Source organism: Achroia grisella, unplaced genomic scaffold, assembly GCF_030625045.1.
Source record: "Achroia grisella isolate CSIRO2021 unplaced genomic scaffold, CSIRO_AGI_Agris_v1 utg3926, whole genome shotgun sequence".
NCBI lineage: Eukaryota > Metazoa > Arthropoda > Insecta > Lepidoptera > Pyralidae > Achroia > Achroia grisella.
Window position 1 is genome coordinate 64959 of NW_026712836.1, and position 18314 is coordinate 83272.

An 18314-nucleotide genomic window follows, 5' to 3' on the forward strand; every position below is an offset into this window, starting at 1 on the left:
AGTATTTACAGGTAAGTAACACAATTTACTAATTGATCTTTTTACAATATTATCGCCACTTTTCACGCTGTAAACTCTAGTAACACTATCTTATCCAGGATTTGATAACTCTTTATTCGCACCAATAAAGTTTCTTCCTTGATCGCTCCATAAGTATGAGCACTTTCCTCTCTTGGCAGTAAATCGTTTGAATGCTCCTATGAATCCTTCTGATGTCATATCTCCAACTAATTCTAGATGAATGGCTTTAGTAGCCATGCATATGAATATAGATATATAGGCTTTCTTAGTTTTCATGCCTCTGCCCTTCGATATCAATACTTGAAATGGACCAGTAAAATCCACACCGCTGTGCAAAAACGGTCGCGAAGGCGTCACACGCGCCTTTGGCAAATCTCCCATAATCTGAGTTCTTGCAACAGCATTGTGTCTTGCACATATCAAACATTTACGTATGTATGACTTGATCATACTTTTCCCTCTTAATATCCAATACTTAGAAGTCAGGTACGTCAGCATCACTTGTACACCTCCATGTAAAGTTCTACGATGTGCCTCAGCCACAAGCAAATATGTCAATCTGTTTTTATGACTGAGTATGATTGGATATTTGCTTTCTTCGTTTATATTGGCGTATCTGAGTCTTCCGCCCACCCTGAGGACTTGTAGTTCATCTAAGTATGGATTCAATGATTTTAGACTGCTACTTTTTCGTACCATGTTTTTGTTTCTTAACGATTCAATTTCATCCTCAAAATCATGTTCTTGGCTTATTTGTATGCATACATGTAATGAATCATCTATTTCTTTTGTTGTTATTGTATTACTTATATCTTCTGATGATAATTTAAATTTCAGAAATCTCTTGCATAGCGTTATTACTTTCAATAATTCTGTTAATGTGTCGTAATTTTCAAATTGTGAATATATACTAGTTTCTTTTTCTTGTTTATTTATGTTCAAGTGTGCATGTATAACCGTTTTCCTTTCCTCATCTGTCTGTATATAACTTGGCTTTTGAAATTCTATCTTTTGATCGGACAACCATTTCGGCCCTTTCCACCACAATTTCGACTGTTTCAGATCTTTAAGAAACATTCCTCTGGAAGCTATGTCTGCAGGATTGTCACGAGACTTCACATAGTACCATTGCCTGTTATTGGTGTTATCAATTATTTTTACTACCCTGTTCGCTACAAAAGGTTTCCATTTACAAGGTTCTCCACGTAGCCAAGATATAACAATAGTGGAATCAGTCCACGTAAAAACTTGAGACATTGACAACTTCATTGCATGTGTTACTTGTTTGAGCAATCTCGACAGTAAAACAGCACCACAAAGCTCTAAGCGTGGCAGTGATATTGTTTTTAATGGAGCTACTCTTGTTTGCGCAGCAATGAGAGTGGTAGTTACGGTTCCGTTGGAATTAACAACGCGACAGTACACTACCGCCGCATAAGCTTGCATTGAAGCATCGCAGAATCCGTGTATTTCAATAGCTTCTTTCTCTTTATTATATGTATGTAACCATCTATCTATATGTATGTCACTTACGTTTTTAAAATCATATTTAATTATCTTCCATTCATCTATCAGTGATTGACTTATTTCTTCATCCCAACTGTATTTCTGAATCCAAAGTCGTTGTATAAATATTTTTGTTTTTACTAATAACGGTGCTATCCATCCCAGCGGATCGTAAAGTTTTTGCATGTCTGACAAGATTCTTCTTTTTGTAACAGTAACTGATTCATCATGTGTTGTTGTATTATACTCGAATTTGTCAGTTTTTAAGTTCCATGAAATACCCAATGCTTTTGTAGTACCATCAATATTGAGATCTAAGTGCACATTTGATGATCGTTCGTTTGGTGTAATAGCTCTCATAAATTCAGCATTGTTAGATGACCATTTCTTTAGTTTGTAAACCACCTTGTTGTAATAGTTCTCTTAACTCTTTGCTGGCTGCTATGGCTTCCTTTACATTATCACAACCAGATAGAACATCGTCTACGTAGAAATCTTCTTGTAATATTCTACTGGCAATAGGATAATTGTCGCCTTCATCATAGGATAGCTGCATGAGTGTCTTAACAGCCAGGTATGGAGCTGACGCCGTTCCAAACGTTACTGTGAGCAAATCTTTCAGAGGTTCGTTAGGGTTATTTCTCCATAAAATTCTTTGAAAGTCAGTATCTTCTTTTGCTATTAAAATCATACGATACATTTTTTCAATGTCAGACACAAAACAAACAGCATGCATTCGCCATCTCATCAACAGACTTCTGAGATCTCCTTGCAGTACTGGTCCCAGCAACAGCTCATCATTTAGCGAGGTGCCGTTTGAACCCTTGCATGATGCATCAAACACGACACGTGTACTGGTAGTCTCCTTTCCTTCGCGAATGACTGCGAGATGTGGTATGTATATTGATTTTTTTGTATAAATTTCTTTTTCAGGTACTTCTTCTATATGTTTCATATTTATGTATTCGTTTATTACTTCCGTGTATTTTTCTTTTAATTGTGGTTGTCTGTTAAATCTTTTCTCTAGCTGTATAAATCTATTTAAAGCTATTTCTCTTGTGTTTCCGTCTGGTGATATCGGTTTATCTGTCTTAAATGGTAGCTTCACTATATATCGTCCCTCATCATTTCTTTTGTATGTTTTCTCATAAATCTCTTCACAAAGTTTCTCTTCTTTTGTATATTTTCTTTCAGTGTTCATGTCTACCTCCCATATAACTTTCAGTATCTCGTCTACATCAACTGCATGATGCGCGAGTAGAAAGTTTGATTCTTCAGTTGTATTTGCACCAGAATATATCTCACCAAATAAGATCCAACCAAGACTTGTTTTTGCTGCACATGGTGTTCCAGGTGGACCTCTGACTAACTCTGGTTGTAATATCTTAGCATATTCTTTAACACCTAGAAGGAGATCGATGGAGCCTGGCGTATAATAACTGGGATCAGCTAAGTGTAAACCTTCTAGATGTGGCCAATTGTAAACAGCAAGTGATTTTGTGGGTATCTTAGTAGTCAGTTGTAATGTAATGTGAATCGTATCTAGAAACTACTTTGAACTGAACTACTTGATTTACATTTGATCTCATAGATCCCATTCCGACTATGCTTCTTTTCGCTGTTGTTCTTGTGAGTTGTAGTAATTGAGTTGCTTTTTCGCTGATGAATGATGATTCAGACCCTGGATCTATTAGCGCTCTTAACACAGTATTATGACCATGTTCATTTGTGACAATGACCATTGCAGTTGCTAATAGAGCTATTTTCTGTCCAGTATTGCAATTAGACGCAACCATTGTATTGACTCGTATTTCCTCTTGCTCTTCTACACTGGATTGTAATGACACAGTCGGTTGTATGGTGCTTATTTGACCCGAAGTGTCTGCTTTCTTCTGTAAGTGTAGAAGCGAATGGTGACGTTTGTGACAAACATGACAGGAAACTGGTATACGACATTTTAATACCGAATGTCCTGGTACTAGACAGTTGTAACAAAGATTATTATTCTTTGCGTATTCTTGACGTTCCAGTGGGCTTAACTTTGTAAACTCCTTGCAATGACATAAAGCGTGGTCTTTCTTGCACATAACACAAATTTTGTTTGAAGTTGTTACATGGTATGATTTTTCTTTTACAGTTCGCTCTCTTGTGTATGAAGATGACGGTGTAACTAATTCTAGTGTACGAAACTGTGATTCTAAAAATTTCTTCAAGTCAGTCCACGTAGGCAACTCATCTGTATTTTCTTTATAAGCATACGCCTCCCATTGTTTATGTGACTCTGGGTCCAACTTCTGTACAACAAGAAATATAATTATCGGATCCCAAGAATCGGTGGTAATATTTAAATTTTGTAAGTTATTTATACACTCAGATGTAGTGTCTAACAATGACTTAATTTGATTAGCAGACTGACTAGCAATTTTCTTTTGTGTAAATAATCGTTTTAACAGAGAGTTAACTATCAATCGTTTGTTACCGTACCGATCCTTCAATGTATTCCACGCTAGTGCATAATTATTCTCTGTTATTTGTATATGCTTCAATAAATGCTCCGCCTCACCGCTGACACTTGTTTTCAAGTAATGTAATTTTTGTACACTGCTTAGAGATGTGTTATTGTGTACCAAGGAAATAAATAAATCTTGGTACCCTGTCCACGACTCGTACGTTCCTAGGAACAGGGGTAAATTAATTTTCGGAAGTTTCACTTGAATGTTTGAAGTGTCCCGCGGTATTCTTTCAACTGAACGTGACACTGGCAACGCTGATAACACATCTTTAAGGTCGGCTTCCAAGCACAAGTACACATCTTCATGTAAATAGTATTCTTCATTTACGAAATACGGCAACAAGCTCCTTTGTTCTCTGGTCGTAGTGCGTATCAATTCTTCATGTGATTTCTTAAAATTCGTCCAATAATCCTCAATACACTTCAATCGTGCTTCAATGTATCCTTTTGTTAATCGTGACTTCGGGCATTTTTTAAGATTCACTTGTGTTTTCTTCAATAAATTCCCTGTTTCTTCAAGTATACTGATGATTTGGTCCAAAGTAGCCATATTTCATAAAATAGTCTTCCAAATATCAATTTATATACAAGTAATGTAAATGGCGTAAATTATAACTATTCAACTTTAAAACTTTAAAAATATGACTCGGCGATGTACTTAAGCAATACAATGTTGTTTGTTTCTTTGTTCTTTTGTTCTCGACGATGGGTCGGCTCGGCGCGGCGGTCAGCAGGTACTCGGTACAATTCTCAGGTAATCCGGCTCGAAGGACCATATAATGTTTGGGATATGGTTGAATTTTGCTTAACGTATTTTGTGTAATGTCTAGAGCAAGGAAACACACGTCTGGTCTGTAGTAATTTGTATTTGCAACTAAACGGAATAACACACATCATAATGTATATAAAAATACTTTAAAATATTTTTTATCACAATTTCGTTATGATATTAATTTTTAGTAAAGAACATTTTTCTTAAAAAAGGAGAATTAAAAGGCAATGATAAAGTTGACATTAAAACTATACCTACATTTGAGAATTTAATTAAATTTTTGGAAAATCAATTACATGTTTTAGAAAATGTTAGTGTTTCTATACATAGGGCTTCTACTAGTAGTACATTAACAGTCATTGAATTAAATAATAAAAATAAACTTAGTAACAATTATTTGTCCTTGCTGTCAGGATAAACATAGCTTATATTACTGTTCTAAATTTGATGCAATGTCTCCGGAACAAAGAAAATCCTTTGTTTTTCAACATAAACTCTGCTTTAATTGTTTAAGAACTCATCATACTTCAAAATGCATTTCACAATGTGTATTGTTATGTATGTAAACTATGGGTAGTTTGATTATTTGTAAATTGATTTATGTTAGGGTACTTATGTAATTATGATTAATATTAAATAGTTTTGCTTCCAATCTCAACCAAGTTGTATCTTTTACTGGCGACTGAGGAAAATAAATGTAATTTTGCGAACATGATGTCAAATATTAATAATATAGTGCTTCCGAGACATTTTAATCCAAAACCAGACAAATGGAGTGACTATAAAGAACAATTACTGTGTGCTCTTGATACCGCTGGCTATGGTGAACAGAACATTGATAAAGCTCGTTCATTGTTTTTATCTCGATGTGGAAAAGAGACTTATGTATGGTTTAATTGTATCCTTATTAGTGCCACATCGATCAACTGAAGTGGAATATTCACAAATTTTGCAAGTTTTGGACAAATTTTATGAACAGGAAATTAATGAAATTTTACAAACGGAAAAATTTCATAAACGTCATCAATTACAAAGTGAAAGTATTCAGGCCTTTGTAGCAGCTATAAGTTTATTAGCTGTGAAGTGCAACTTTTCGGACTTACAACGTCAGTTGAGGGACAGGCTGGTATTAGGGGTGAATGATGTGCGCTTGAAAAGGGAATTATTGAGAACAAAGGATCTTACTTATGAAAGTGCTCTTCAGTTGTGTCTCAACTATCAAGCCACATGTTTGGATTTATACCCCGATACCAAGGTGCAGAAGCAAACTCTATTCCAAGTTTCGGAACCTATGGAAATTGGTAGGATAAAATCGAATGACTGTCCACATTGTGTAAAATTACACAAAACTGGCGAACGATATCCTTTTGCTAAAGCAAGGTGTTACTTCTGTAAGCGTTATGGACACATTGCTTCTGCGTGTGCAAAGAGACTGGCAAAAGTACACCAGATACAGAATGTGGGGAAGCTTAAAATCCTTGGCCGAAGAGATGTTGGGTGTGTATAATTGTAGGGAGAATAACCTGCCAGTAATTAAAGCAGAGGTGAGGATAGATGGAGTGAATCTATCTATGGAAATAGATTCTGGAGCTTCAAGAACAATAATATCAGAAGAAACTTACCACAAATTATGGGTTACACCACCCCCACTAATTCCTACCAACATAAAATTGGTGACATGGACGCGTGAACCACTGCAGGTGTTAGGACTGGCTAAGGTTCGAGCTACTCTTGGTGGCAAAGAGGCACAATGTGAGCTGTTGGTGATAACAGGCAAAGGGCCAAGTTTATTAGGAAGGAATTGGTTCAAGCCTCTGGCGATACATATTTCTGGATTGTGCTAGACCTATGATGAATTAACATCCCTCACAAATAAATTTCCAAGTTTATTCAAGAATGATTTAGGTGAATATACTGGTCCAGAGGTTTCTTTGCATGTACGGCCTGAGATGCCACCAAAATATTTCAAAGCTCGACCAGTGCCATTTCCACTCAAGCAACAGGTGGAAACTACTTTAATACAAATGATTGATGATGGCGTTTTGACACCAGTGAAGTATTCAAAATGGGCCACACCTATTAGTGTTGTTAAAAAGAGTATGGCAGCTTACGCATATGTGGGGATTATCGTGCCACAGTTAATGTTGCTATAAATACAGACACATACCCACTGCCCACATCAGTCGAAGCTTTTGCAAAGTTAAGTGGAGGACGGGTATTTAGTAAACTTGACCTGAAGCAAGCATATACACAGGTGAAAGTGGATAAAGAGACAGCTAATCTATTAACACTAAATACCCACATGGGATTAATGAGGATGAACCGTTTGGCATTTGGTGTGAGTGCAGCACCAGCAATTTTCCAGCATTTAATGTCAACAGCATTTGCTAACATGGAAGGAGTAGCGTGTTTGCTCGATGACATTGCTGTCTGTGGAAAATATATGGAGGAACATAATGGAAGATTATGTATGGTATTAAGTAAACTGGTTTCTATGGGATTTCGCCTTAATTTAAAAAAAATGTGTCTTTGCATCAGACAGCATAACCTTTTTAGGACACATGATTAATGGCGAAGGACTACATCCATCTCCATTAAAGGTTAAGGAGATAAAAGAGAAACCTGCACCCCAGAATAAGGTATCATTAAAGGCATTTTTGGGTAATTCAATTAATGAATCTATTTAATATGTAAATTGAGACTTAAAGATTATAAGGGTGAGATATGTTATGTATGTAAACTATGGGTAGTTTGATTATTATTTGTAAATTGATTTATGTGAGGGTACTTATGTAATTATGATTAATATTTAATAGTTTTGCTTCCAATCTCAACCAAGTTGTATCTTTTATGTATGCAGAGTATGTCGTGGCCGACTCCATACAAAACTACACATCTCATCCGATCAACTGAAACCTAACCCAAAAGATGATGAAGTTTCTGTGTCGACAGTGGGTTCCATAGCTCAACTTCAATATATCCATGGTGTCTAATGTAGATACACTATGATTTTGGATACTGCTGTTTTCAGTGTACAAGATGTCAATGGATATTACCATTCAGCTCGTGCTCTCATCGACAATGGTCCTCAGGTTTCTATTGTAACTGAAAATCTTGCACAACAACTTAGACTGCCATATTCACCGTCTAGCAGTGTTCTTGGTTTAGTCTTCATCAGCTCAGCAGAGTCGAGGAATGATACACTGCAATATGAAATCTTTTATGGATTATACCAAGACCATATCAACTAATTGTATCATCCTAAAACGCATAACAGGAAATCTCCCATCAGTTATGGTAAATAAATGTATTTTAGATAAATGTAAAAACTTAGTCTTGGCTGATAAAATCTTCTCAGTTCCAGGACAAATAGATATTCTTTTAGGCATTGGCACTTTTAATCAAATTGTAGACGGTAAAAAATGTAGCGGTGAAGACATGCCCACTGCATATTCATCCATTTTTGATTGGATCATTATGGGCAAAGCGCCCACAGCATCACAACACACTTATAGTGTAGTCTCGATGTACTGTACCGCAGATACTAATTTTAAACTTTCATGGTTCTGGGAATCTGAGGAACCTCCCAGTCAACCTATTCAATATACTGAAAACATTATTTGTCAAAAACATGTCACTAACACTCACACAAGGGATAACACTGGTCGTTTCATCGTATGGCTACCTTTCAGGGTGGATCATAGACCTTTGGGTGAAACACACACTAACGCCTTAAAGTGATTTCATAATTTGGAGCGTCGCATGCTGAAGAATGAGAAGTTGCATGAACTTTATGTTGCCTTCATGAGAGATTATAGTGAAGCTGGCCACATGCGTCAAGTGTCAGGTCCCGTATCAAGTGACCGATATTATATTCCCCATCATGGTGTGCTACGTGAACACAGTAGTACCACAAAACTTCGTTCTGTATATGATGCATCAGCCTGTAGCTCTACAGGTTTCGCTTAATCAGGTACTTATGTCCGGTCCCAAACTTCAAAAAGATATTGAAGATATCATTTTGCGATTTCGACTCCAAAAAATTGTCATCACATGCGACATAAAACAAATGTTACGACAAGTGCGCATGCATGATGACGACTGCAGATACCAAACTATCTTCTGGCGCGCTTCTCCTGCTGAACCCTTGAAGCAGTACGAGTTAACTACCATTTTTATACTAGCTTTACTACTTAGCTTTTAAATACTAGCCAATGTGCTGAGGCTTGTAGGGTATTGCTAGCAGATACATTCGTAGACGATATAGTTAGTGGGTCTCATTGTCTTAATTCTGCTCAGCAATTGCAGCAAAACCTGGTTGCCATTCTCTCTCAAGGCGGTTTAGTTTTGCGCAAGTGGTAAAGTAACTCAAAGGATTTCTTGGAATCTTTCTCCTCCGATCATTGCGAGCCACCATACTGTTTCGAGGAGCAGGGTGACAACATCTTCAAAATTCTGGGCATCGAATGGAACGCAAAAACGGATTGCTTCATCTATCATGTCTCAAACATGAGTAATGTCATGACCATGCGTGGCGTTTTGTCTACCATCGCGAGACTCACTTTCTACGCTAAGCACCTTATGCAACAGCTGTGGTCAACACAACAAAATTGAGACGATCCACTTCCCCCTGCTATACAAAAATCTTAGTCGGAATTAATAGCAGATTTTCCTCATCTTAATAAAGTATCCATATCACGTTATCACTGATCAACCATTTGTATGTCAACTGCATGGTTTCAGTGATGCGTCCGAACGCGGGTATGCCGCTTGCATCTATCTGCGTATTCAAAATACTCATGGTAATTATGTTAAATTATTACTTGCAAAATCACGTGTAACACCACTCAAAAAAACTTACTATCCACAAATTGGAATTAAACGGTGCACTTTTGCTCATTCGTTTAATCAAACATGTGTTTGACATTTTAAATGTCAAAATGTCAATCACTACTGTCACTGCTTGGTGTGATTCGAACATAGTCCTATCGTGGCTTAAAACTTCACCTCACAAACTTCAAACTTATGAAGGGAACCGTGTATCCCAAATTCAAAATTTATTTTCCAATGTCATGTGGAAACACGTACCGTCCATAATGAATCCAGCTGATTCAGCCAGTCGAGGTCTTATTATTATAAAATCTTATGCAATTACCATAGAATGAATTACTGATTTTGTGCAGTTGGCATTTAGGTAAAATAAGCTTATTTATATTGCGTAAGTTTCTACTTGTACAGTCTTTGAGTTTTTTAAAACTCTCTAAGTTCTTCCGTGTATACATGATATTTTCATAAATGTATTGTGAAGTAACGGTGAGGATATTTGATTCTTTAAAGCACTGACGTAATGACTCTCTAGAACCCATACCATAAATAGAACGTATGGCTCTCTTTTGTAAAATAAATATAGTATTTATATCGGCTGCTTTACCCTATGCCATATGACATTATGCTATGGAAATAACTAAAATATAAAAGTTTAGCCGTCGCCACGTCTGTTAATTGCCTAATTCTTCCAATTGCATAAGCAGCAGAACTGAGTCTACTGGCCAATTTTGAAATATGGGGCCCCCATTGTAATTTCGAGTCCACTGTTATACCTAAAAAAACTTTGTTTTGCTGGAATTTAATAATAGGTTATTACATGTAAACCAATTTAATATTGCAGACATAGCAAACAGCACTATATCTGCAATTTTCTCTACCATAAAAGGGGAGGGGGGGGGGGAGAGGGGAGGGGCCTAAGATTGACCCTTGTAGAACGCCCATCTTAATATTAGCTCCCTTAGATTTTACACCGTCAATATCTACAGTTTGGACCCTATCCTCTAAATAAGTTCTCATTAATTTTAGATCATTATCTCTTATACCATAATGTTCGAGCTTGTACAAAAGAGTTTTATGATCCACACAATCAAATGCCTTTGATAGGTCACAAAAAACTCCGAGTGCATCCTGTGACATCTCCCAAGATTCGAAAATATGTGTCATTAGCGCTACACCTGCGTCAGTGGTAGACTTGCCGGCGGTGAAACCATATTGCTGACTGTGAAGCAGTCCGTTAACCCTGAAGTGTTGTAACATTTGATTTAACATTATCTTTTCAAACACCTTAACTTAGAACTGGCAAAATAGATATAGGTCTATAGTTCCCTGGCTCAAATTTATCTCCTGATTTAAATAGTGGGATTAATTTGCTAAATTTCATTAAATGTGGAAAAACGCCATTATCAATACATTTATTAAAATTAGTGGCTAGATATGGAGCAACAATATCTATGAAAGAACTAACTACTTTTACAGACATGCCCCAAAGGTCTTAGGTATTTTTTAAATTTAGCTGTTTGAATATTTTTATGATATGAAAGGGGCTAATATGTGAAAATTTAAATCTTAAAGAATTACAAAAATACTTTTGGATTTTATCAGCGCGTCGAATAATCCGCCAACAAATTTTTCATTGTCAATTTGCGGGCCCTATTTTCTTAAAAACTTCTCGTATCCGAAACGCCAAGTCTGTAAAATCGTATCTCTGTATTTTTGTATGTTTTACAACCAAATGTGTTCATTTGGAAATTGTTTCAGAGTTGTCTACTGAAGCGTTTCTTGCATGCTTCGATCGATTTGTTTCTCGTAGGGGACTTCCTAGCGACGTTTTTAGCGATTACGGTACCAATTTTGTTGGTGCTCGGAATTATCTAAAATATGTTACGCAATATATTATGAATTCTCGCGAGCAAATCCATAAATATTTAGCTCATCAACAAATAAGTTTTAAGTGGTAGAGCAAGCTATACGACCACACGTGGTTGTTCAGCTCGATTGGGCTGCTCGAACCGGGAAATACCACACCTCGGCAGAAAACCGGCGTTAAGCGTTAGGCGTTTGGCATGGTGAGCTGTAGGTTCCAGACGAGTCAGTCTGCTGTATCCCGTGTATACAGACGATATCAATAGACTGGAACATTCACTTGGAGACCAACAACCAGCCGCCACCGTTGTACTTCTGATCAAGACGATCTCCACGGAACCACGTGGCATTGTCTGTGTGTGAAACCCATGCGTTGTTACCGCTGCCTACTGCAGGGGCACGTGGGTGCACAGTGTAAGTCGGCGGTGGACCGCAGTCAGCCTGCTTCCGCTGCGGTGGAGAGGGCCACAAGGCTGCTGGTTGCACCAGTCCGTCGCATTGCGTCTATTGCGCAGCGGCGGGTCGTCCGGCGAATCACTCAGTGGGCAGCGGTAAGAATTGTTCGCGAGGAAGCCGCGCACTGGCAGAGGAGACGGAGGCGATGGAGGCCGAGTCCGGCCCATCGCCACCGACCCAGAGCCTCTCGGCGGCAGAGGCGGGGGCGTCTGCCGTCACCTAAGGAGGGTGAGTCTAGGAGTAGGCGCAAGTGGTGTCCGCGCGCGCCTCTCACGGAGGGGGCTGCAGAGCCCGCGCTGCCGGAGTCACGGTGGACTGCAATGTCGATCCCGTAACCCCGGCGCCAGTAGCGAGCGGAGGACACCAAGGGGTTTTAGCCGGTAGGAGTCCGGCAGTATCCGCAGGCCTCCCCGGGGCGTGCGGATCTCCATGACGGATTACGGAATCCGTGATGAAACTAGTACTATTTCATTGTTCTATAACTAGTGATGAATAGATAGAATAGAGAATAGACAATGAAAATCTCGGGTGAAAACTGAAGATAGTATGAAAGGGGAAAGAACGACGTATGAAGACGACATTTTTTTTAAATTTTCGGACTAAATTGTTGATTTCAGAAAAGTTTGGTGATCCAGACAAACGACGACGTGCAGGACGGTGGGAGGCGATCACTAGCACTCTAAGACAACAAACGTTTCAGAAGGACCTGGTGAGTATTGAACAATTTTACTGTGTAATGGGATACGAAACGACTGGATGGAACTAACAACAAGAACGAGGTTGTGACTACTTAGGTACACTTCAGAAAAAACGATGTTTTAATTTAAGAATATATAATACTAGCTTACCGCCCGCAGCTTCGCCCACGTGGACTATAGGTTATCACGCGATTAAAGATACGTGCTCAGTAGTGGAATGCTATATAGCTATATTTTAACCAGAAATTGAAGCCGTTTAAATGTTACTGGCAGATCAGTTAGGATTATCGGTATTCTTGATATATGAGCTAGTTAGCTTAGCTGCCGGACCGGTGATAATTGTTGCTACAATTGCATTGTCCTTCAATGCCTTAGTAAGTAGCCTCGTCCCATTGCAGATGTTGGGTGGGTTTAAATTTTTAAAAAGCACGATTGGAATTCCGATTTTTAACGTCAATTGGTGTGGTGCCACCACACCAATTGACGTTAAGAAAGATTGACCACACCAATTGACGTCCAGAAAGGTTTAGTGAATTCATTAATGCCGGTAATAACTGAACTGCGTCTTCGATATTAGCCACGGTATCAGTTAATTTGTAATTTTTGTTTATTTCGTTAACAGTATCATTCCTAAATGACACTATTACCCTAGAAAATAAGCAATGAAAGCCTTTTTGGATCAAATTCTCGATGTCAAGGTATACGGCATCTATCAAAATTTCTAAATTATGGGCGATTTGACATAAGGATTCACTAAGAAAGCTATCACAATTTTTATATAAATTTGAAATGGGAAAAATTCTTTCTCCAAGGTTGAACAGTTGTTGTAGGAAATCACTATCTGTAATTCCGTGATGATGAGCTCTCATATTCGTCCCTAATTTTAAACTTTCAATTAAAGACCACAAGGGAAACTGTTTCAAGCATGCTTTTATGATATCTGCTCGCGTACTGTAGGTAATGCTTAATGACAGGGAGAGTCTGTCGGAAATCTCCAGCAAACACAAAAGTAATGCCGCCCACGAGAGCAGAGGTATTTCTAAGATCCTTTAAGGTACTATCCACGGCCTCTATATGTGCTCTATGGCTTATGGTGCATTCATCCCATAAAGGAATCTTGTAGTAATTTACCAATAGGCCCATTTTTGTGGATAGAACATGTAGATTGTTGCTCAAGATTTACGGATAGCGGATGTTTGAAGAATGAGCAGTTTTTTCATCCTTTAATAGAGGTGCAGCAATTCTTGACGAAGTAACTGTTATCGCTATCTTCCCTGATTATCTTATTTTAGCAAGTATCCCCTCTCGTACCCCACCTACTCTCGTGACACCCCTACATTGCCACACTGCATACATTTGATTTAAGCTAATCGAGCGGGGTTGTTTTTTAATACGTACATTTTTAACGTGATATCTTTCGAATGGAATGTCCAAATTGAATAATTCAAAAAGTTATGTAAAAATATTGAACCAGTCGTGAATATGAAGTTAAAGTGAATTTATTTCGATAAGGATTAATAGCAAGATATAAATAAAGGGCTTATTCTAGCGGCGGCATTTCAATTAAATTTATAAATTTTAAACACACTTATTGTAACATAACTATAAGACATGCTGTCTCGGCACTTTTGTAGATAATAATGTGTTCAATAAAGTCGTGGTACATCATTTTATTCTATCATCAATACTTTTTGCAGCGCACGGGTGTTAGGTATTTTTTGTGTAGTTTTTTTACACTTTGATACTAACTCCAATAATGTATATTGGAGTTAGTAAGGATCCCTAATTTTTTGGAAATATTATATAGCCAATGTCACTCAGGGATAGTGTAGCTTCCTAATGGTGAAAGAATTTTTCAAATCGGTCCAGTAGTTTCAAAGCCTATTCAATACAAGCATACAGACAAAAATACAAATCTTTCCTCTTTATAATATTAGTATAGATATAGATTATATGTCAATAAGGTCGAACGCTCTGAAAGTCTATTCGCATCAACAGCCAAATATTGTAACCGACGGGGCGTTGTGGTGATGGGATGTCAGGGAAATTCTAGGTGGGGTAGCAACATTTTAGACGGAACTTATGATTTTTCGGACTTAGACCGAAATTTAGGATGAAAATTGACCGAAATCCGACCTAGGTTTTACGCTACTAGACGGGGGATACTGTAGGCACCCTAGAACAATAAAAGTCTAGTGTGAAAACTGAAGATAGTATGAAAGAACGACGGCTGAAACCGAAATTTGAAAATTTTCAGACTAAATTACTGATTTCAAAACAACTTGGTGATAGGTGAGGGTCATCACCAGCACTCTAACACAACAGAAGTTTCTGAAGCAGACGACCTGGTGAGTATTGTGTAGAGTACTTAGAAAATACAAACAAATTTCGCGGGTAGGCGGTTAAAAAAGTAACAGCTGAGTTTTGTTATCACTACAATTTTATTTATTTATAAATAGTAAAACTCTATTTTTTTTACAAAATTATTTTTATATTTAACATAGACATACTTATGTTGTGATAGTTGTAATTTAATTACCTGCAAGAAACCGCTGAACCACTTTTCACTATTATACTATATAAAACATTCATACAATGGCAAGCATACTGGATGTACTCAAAACACAAGCCATCCTGGAGAAGACACTTAACGATCGTCTTAACACCTTTGAGGCGCAACTAAAAGCTCCAGCGGGCGAAGTCAGTCTGAAGCATCTGAATGAAGAGTTCCGGTGTTTCCGTGATCAAATCAATACCTCTGTAAGTTTATTGCGGCAGCAAATAAGTCATCTAATAGCAGGCATGGATGCCATTGAAAATCGTCACCGAAAAAAGTTCCTGCTCTTGGGTGGTATAGATGAAAGGACAAATGAGAGTGTTCGGGAAGCTACAGTCACTGTCATAACCAAGCATCTTGGAATTCAAGAATTAACACCAGACAAACTGGTAGTCTGTCATCGCCGGGGAGCTCCGTCAGTGGGTCGCTGTCGCCCTATTCTCATTAAGTTCAATGATCCATCACTTCATCAAACAATCTGGGCAAAAAAGTCTCTATTTAAGGGCAGCTCGTATTTATTGTCCGAGTATTTGACACGCATGAGGCAGTCGCTGTTTATTGAAGCTCGGAAGCATTTCGGGATCAATAAAGTCTGGACTTTGGATGGTGTCATAAGCGTGAAGCTTCCTGATAATTCGCGGGTTAAAATATTCATGCTAGAGGATTTAGAAAAGCTGATCGCTATGCAGAAGCCAATGGAATCTTCTGTAGCCCCGGTTGTGGACAGTGCAGCCTCTAGTAGTAGGTCTACATCTGCCGCCCCCAAGTATCATCGGTCTACGAGAGCGACTAAGAAATGAACTGCCGTTATTAATGTTAAAGTGTGTATCTTTTGTTATTCATTTTCTCATTCTGATCCCAAACTTGCATCACTTAATCTGTTATACACCAGCTGTTGTTGCTCGATCGATATAGTAGTAAACATTATCTTCTCTCTTAGCTTAATACCACATTACCTACACTTATCTTATTTCCCAAAGTACCGTTCAGATGTTTCAATAATTGCATGTTTATTTAATACCTTCTAATATTGTTTATATTCTGATTACCGTTTTAATTTTGTAATGTTATAAACTTATATTATTTTATAGTTGTCGTCACATATGTCATTTTGACACATGTCGTATGTCAGTGTCATACCGATTGACATTTCAATTTCTAACTGTTTGACGTAACATCCATAGCAAGTTGAGACAGTGATAATTTTCTTTTTTATGTATTAATGTTAGAGGGTAGTCATACATACAACACTTAAGATTTTGCTCCATTGATTTATTTATTTAAAATTAATAATTACTTACTTTTATATGTATTAATTACTGTTAAAGGTTAGCCAGACTCCAACCCTGCTCTGGGCCTAATCCCACTTTCACTATATTGCACATCAATCACATAATTAGATTATTCACTTTGAAATGGACCTCTACTCAAAATTAAGCACCAATATGGAAGACATTGTCCAGCTTTTCCAGTCACGGATGGGAGATATGGAGAAAAGTCTGCATCAGATGTCTAGCTCCCCTTCCAGGCAACAGGATATCACTGCCTTGAACCGTGAGTACCATGACTTCAAGACATTTATATGGAAATCTGTCACTTTATTAAAATCCCAGATTGAACTCCTCTCCTTGGGATTGGATCGGCATGAAACAACTTCCAGGAGGAAGGTCATATTACTTCATGGTGTTCCTGAGTCTCCAAATGAAAGTGTAAAAGATTGTGTTACAAGTATACTACATGATCAGTTAAGGGTGACGGATTCATGCTCTGTTGATATTTCTGTCTGCCATCGTCTTGGTAGTAGGCAAGCAAAGGCTCGGCCTATTCTGGTTCGCTTCCATAGTTATTCTGCACGTAATGAAGTGTGGAGTAAGAAAACTTTATTGAAGGGTACCAGAACATCAATGTCTGAATTCCTCATTAAGTCTAGACATGATTTATTTACTGAGGCTAGAAAGCATTTTGGCATGAATAAATGTTGGACATCTGAAGGGAAGGTGGTTATTTTACTACCGGATCAGTCGCGGCGCAAGATTGAACTGAAGTCAGAGCTGCATCCATTAATCACCAAGTTCCCGACTAATGATTCGGCGCAAAGTAAACCTACAGCAGACACTTACAAACCCACCAAAAAAGCTGCGACGATGACCACAAGGCGTCAGGGGCCAAGTAACAAATGAAAAGTTACTGTGATTGTATTTATTTTCTTAATTTTCCTTTTATTTCTTATTACCTTTGCATTACAGTCTTTAGATTTCTGTATTTATTACCATTGGCCGTTATTTTTATATGATGCCGTTTTTTTGTTATTTTGTTGTTATGTAGGTAGTACAGTAATTCATAAATCACAGTATGTATATAATCTTATTTTAAATTTTTAGTTGTACTTGCTGAGCAAATAGAATATATTAGAATTAGTTTTCCTTGTATTCTGTCACCTTTCATTCTGACAGATGTCCTAGATATTAGTTGTCATTACTGACATATCTGAGTAAGTAATCACTATGTTTATCCTATACATCTTTGTTATTTCATACTTTACTTAATAATACTAGTCTTGTTCGTAATACTTAATATTTTTTTTTAACATTTAATTTTTTTTTTTTCTTTTAATATAATTTTTTTACATATATTATTATATATATTATTTATTACATATATGGATACGTCAAATATTTGTAATTACGATTCCTTTTATGATACATCATCGGATGAATATTTTAGTGCAAATAGCGATATCGACACAGAACCACCAAAGCTTCGTGATCAACTCTATTTGTCTTTTAGCCGACATAACAAATTCCTAAAAGTAGCACATATTAATGCTCAAAGCATAATAGCCCATTATAATGATATGTTGGACAGTTTTGACAACCAATGTATTGATATTATTCTTGTATCAGAATCTTGGCTGAAATCGTCACTGCCCTCAACAATGTGTTGTCTACCTGGTTACCACCTTCTTCGAAATGATAGAGTGGGAAGGCGTGGGGGAGGCGTAGCCATATATTTGCGGCGTGACATCCCTAGCAATATCCTAAGTAAATCCGATGCCACTGTTATTGATTCCGCGGAATATTTGTTTATTGAGATTATTGTTAA

General features: G+C 37.5%; 4 protein-coding genes across 4 annotated transcripts; 1 reads left to right on the plus strand and 3 right to left on the minus strand.

Moving 5' to 3' along the window:
* Nucleotides 1-90: 90 nt before the first annotated feature.
* On the minus strand, nt 91-1887 carry LOC131844082 (uncharacterized). The gene is made up of 2 exons (XM_059192858.1): nt 883-1887; nt 91-750 (listed from the first exon to the last, which is right to left on the minus strand). Exons 1-2 carry the CDS (start codon nt 1885-1887, stop codon nt 91-93), a joined length of 1665 nt encoding a protein of 554 aa, XP_059048841.1.
* Nucleotides 1888-1900: 13 nt separating this feature from the next.
* On the minus strand, nt 1901-3043 carry LOC131844083 (uncharacterized). The gene has a single exon (XM_059192859.1). It carries the CDS (start codon nt 2726-2728, stop codon nt 1901-1903), a length of 828 nt encoding a protein of 275 aa, XP_059048842.1. The 5' UTR covers nt 2729-3043.
* An 87-nt stretch (nt 3044-3130) lies between these two features.
* LOC131844085 (uncharacterized) lies at nt 3131-4589 on the minus strand. Its single transcript, XM_059192860.1, has 2 exons — nt 3267-4589; nt 3131-3214 (listed from the first exon to the last, which is right to left on the minus strand). Exons 1-2 carry the CDS (start codon nt 4587-4589, stop codon nt 3131-3133), a joined length of 1407 nt encoding a protein of 468 aa, XP_059048843.1.
* Nucleotides 4590-16479: 11890 nt separating this feature from the next.
* LOC131844076 (uncharacterized) lies at nt 16480-17635 on the plus strand. The gene has a single exon (XM_059192851.1). It carries the CDS (start codon nt 16628-16630, stop codon nt 17390-17392), a length of 765 nt encoding a protein of 254 aa, XP_059048834.1. The 5' UTR covers nt 16480-16627; the 3' UTR covers nt 17393-17635.
* Nucleotides 17636-18314: the final 679 nt, after the last annotated feature.

What these genes read in the sequence shown, in the direction of transcription:
- LOC131844082 (XM_059192858.1), bottom strand. Translation starts at nt 1,887, where the DNA reads ATGAGAGCTATTACACCAAACGAACGATCATCAAATGTGCACTTAGAT. An exon ending in CATTAACAGAATTATTGAAA is followed by an intron (nt 751 to 882) that starts GTAATAACGCTA and finishes CATGATTTTGAG; the next exon opens with GATGAAATTGAATCGTTAAG.
- LOC131844083 (XM_059192859.1), bottom strand. Translation starts at nt 2,728, where the DNA reads ATGAACACTGAAAGAAAATATACAAAAGAAGAGAAACTTTGTGAAGAG.
- LOC131844085 (XM_059192860.1), bottom strand. Translation starts at nt 4,589, where the DNA reads ATGGCTACTTTGGACCAAATCATCAGTATACTTGAAGAAACAGGGAAT. An exon ending in CTCTATTAGCAACTGCAATG is followed by an intron (nt 3,215 to 3,266) that starts GTCATTGTCACA and finishes GAGCGCTAATAG; the next exon opens with ATCCAGGGTCTGAATCATCA.
- LOC131844076 (XM_059192851.1), top strand. Translation starts at nt 16,628, where the DNA reads ATGGACCTCTACTCAAAATTAAGCACCAATATGGAAGACATTGTCCAG.